The 2288-nt window shown below is 37.9% G+C and overlaps 1 protein-coding gene across 1 annotated transcript; it reads left to right on the forward strand.

Moving 5' to 3' along the window:
- Positions 1-12: 12 nt before the first annotated feature.
- On the forward strand, positions 13-2045 carry LOC113472780 (general transcription factor 3C polypeptide 2-like). Its single transcript, XM_026832577.1, has 2 exons — positions 13-486; positions 630-2045. Exons 1-2 carry the CDS (start codon positions 284-286, stop codon positions 1636-1638), a joined length of 1212 nt encoding a protein of 403 aa, XP_026688378.1. The 5' UTR covers positions 13-283; the 3' UTR covers positions 1639-2045.
- Positions 2046-2288: the final 243 nt, after the last annotated feature.

The following is a 2288-nucleotide window of genomic DNA, read 5'->3' on the forward strand; positions in this document are numbered from 1 at the left end:
GAAAATTTGGACCGATTGCAATACTTTCATTACTAGTATAGCTCCGCTATACTGTAGTAATAGAAAGTAAAAAGTTATGGGAGAACCACACCTAAAAACAAGCATAATTCAATAGGATAAGGAAAGTTGTGTGATTTTCACACCAATTTTTTTTTTTATATATACTGTTTGCAGATCTGATGAATACTTGGCCATCGCAGCTCAGCCTGATATAAACAAGATACACGAGAAAAATATCGCGCAATCGTATAAATCGGTTATACAAATTTGGAAATTTCCACGAATGTCATGCCTGGAGCGAGATGATATATCTAAACCGCAAATGATTTTCGGTATTGCTCATGAAGAAGGGGCTGTATGGAATTTAAAATGGTGTCCCTCCGGTGGTGTGATTGAAAATAAGAGAACTGGCTTATTAGCAGCAGCATGTTCGTCTGGTAAAATACTTATCTATGCTGTGCCCTGGCTGGGTGATATTGATGACACCAATAGAATATCTCTTATGAACCCTGTGTTAATATTACAAATGGATGAAAACAAAATAAGAGAACTGGCTTATTAGCAGCAGCATGTTCGTCTGGTAAAATACTTCTCTATGCTGTGCCCTGGCTGGGTGATATTGATGACACCAATAGAATATCTCTTATGAACCCTGTGTTAATATTACAAATGGATGAAAACAACGAAACTCCCTGCTATAATATAGCTTGGCAACCTTCGTCACCTCATAATTTGCTCTATGCAGGCTATGGAGATGGTTATGTTGCTGTATTCAATATCCAGGACCATGCGGATTCAATGCTTCAGGTAGAGCACAATGTTATCCTATCAATCAATCTATTCCAAGCGCATCTTACAGAAATCTGTCTTCTTTCCTTGTGTACCTGCAAAGATGTGAATGTGATGTTAACTTGTGGCAATGATAGAATGACTAAACTATGGGATCTCACAGATTTTACATCTCCTATACAAATGCAGTGCCCTGCATTGCAGAAGAAATCAGTGAGTGGTGGGTTTGCTCCTCACTTACCTATATTCATTACGGGATCTGACTGTACTTATTTCAATGATGCCTCAGCATTAGGTACCTATCCGGTGCGAGACTTTGCTTATATCAAAGATCGCCGAGCACGTTTTCATTTTCAAACTTCTGCCCATTTTACATTGTCATCTTCTGCTTATTCCTGTTCAATCATTTCTGGTAGTGAAGAGGGACATGTTTATTTTCATCATTATGGAAAAGGTTTATTCATGCGTAAGAATAAGAAAGAAATGACAACTTCTATTTTCCATACAAAATTAGTTCAAAAGAAAAACGATGTTTGTGATGATGATTCAAAAGAAACCAAATCTAATAATCCTACTGATGAAATTACATCGACTTATGAACATGCCTTTGGAAAATATATTTTGGACTATGTGTCAAGACCACACCTCAAGGAGAAGAAAATCTTGAATGAAGAATGCGATGTTGCCAATGTAATCAGTTCTTGTTGGAATAACAATGCAAATAATTTCAAGTTTGCTACTGTTGGACAGAAATGTGGACTTGTTCATATGATATACGTACAAGAACCACTTTCACAGCATCAGGTGACTAAGTTTCACAATTACTTGAAGAGTACAGTTATAGATTGAATATCCTGTTAGTTATCTGTTCTAGTAAATACTCTTAATATTCCTCAATCCATTATCTTAGGAGATTCATACTAGTAGTTCTGTGGACTGTAGACCTCACTCGGACTCTTTTGACGTTCAAATTCAGGGCAAGATGGACCTCGCTCAGTTCTGGGACCCAAAAATTTCAAGGATCGATGAGGCTTGATCTTATAAATATAAACTCATGTACCAAATTGCATCAAAATCGGACGAGGCAATCGCGAATTACAGCGGAACAAACATCTAAATTCTAAACCAAATGCAAAACGGTCGAGTTAAAACGCAGAGCCCACTATCGTTCGGTCAATTAAATCCCATCACTTTGTATCCATCCCTAGAATAAGTTATTGACCTAGAAATAAAAAAGGCACCCTTCAAACCTAAAATAATACCTAATTCATTCAATGAGCCTAGAGGATCTTAACCACAACATTATTATTAAGAACAAGTAAAACTTACTGAGCCAGCCTAGTTAGCTTAGTTGGTAGTGCGTCTGCCTTGTAAGCGCTAGGCCGCGGGTTCGATTCCCGCCCGGGGCGGATTTAAGACGGTCTTGCGTAGAGAGAAACGATCAATAACAATTTATCGATATTCGATGAGCTGCCCAAAGTTCGGGTTGCCAGATGACA

The sequence above is a fragment of the Diaphorina citri genome, unplaced genomic scaffold (assembly GCF_000475195.1).
Source record: "Diaphorina citri unplaced genomic scaffold, Diaci psyllid genome assembly version 1.1 scaffold8412, whole genome shotgun sequence".
Lineage (NCBI taxonomy): Eukaryota > Metazoa > Arthropoda > Insecta > Hemiptera > Psyllidae > Diaphorina > Diaphorina citri.

What these genes read in the sequence shown, in the direction of transcription:
- LOC113472780 (XM_026832577.1), top strand. Translation starts at nt 284, where the DNA reads ATGTCATGCCTGGAGCGAGATGATATATCTAAACCGCAAATGATTTTC. An exon ending in CTGGGTGATATTGATGACAC is followed by an intron (nt 487 to 629) that starts CAATAGAATATC and finishes TATTGATGACAC; the next exon opens with CAATAGAATATCTCTTATGA.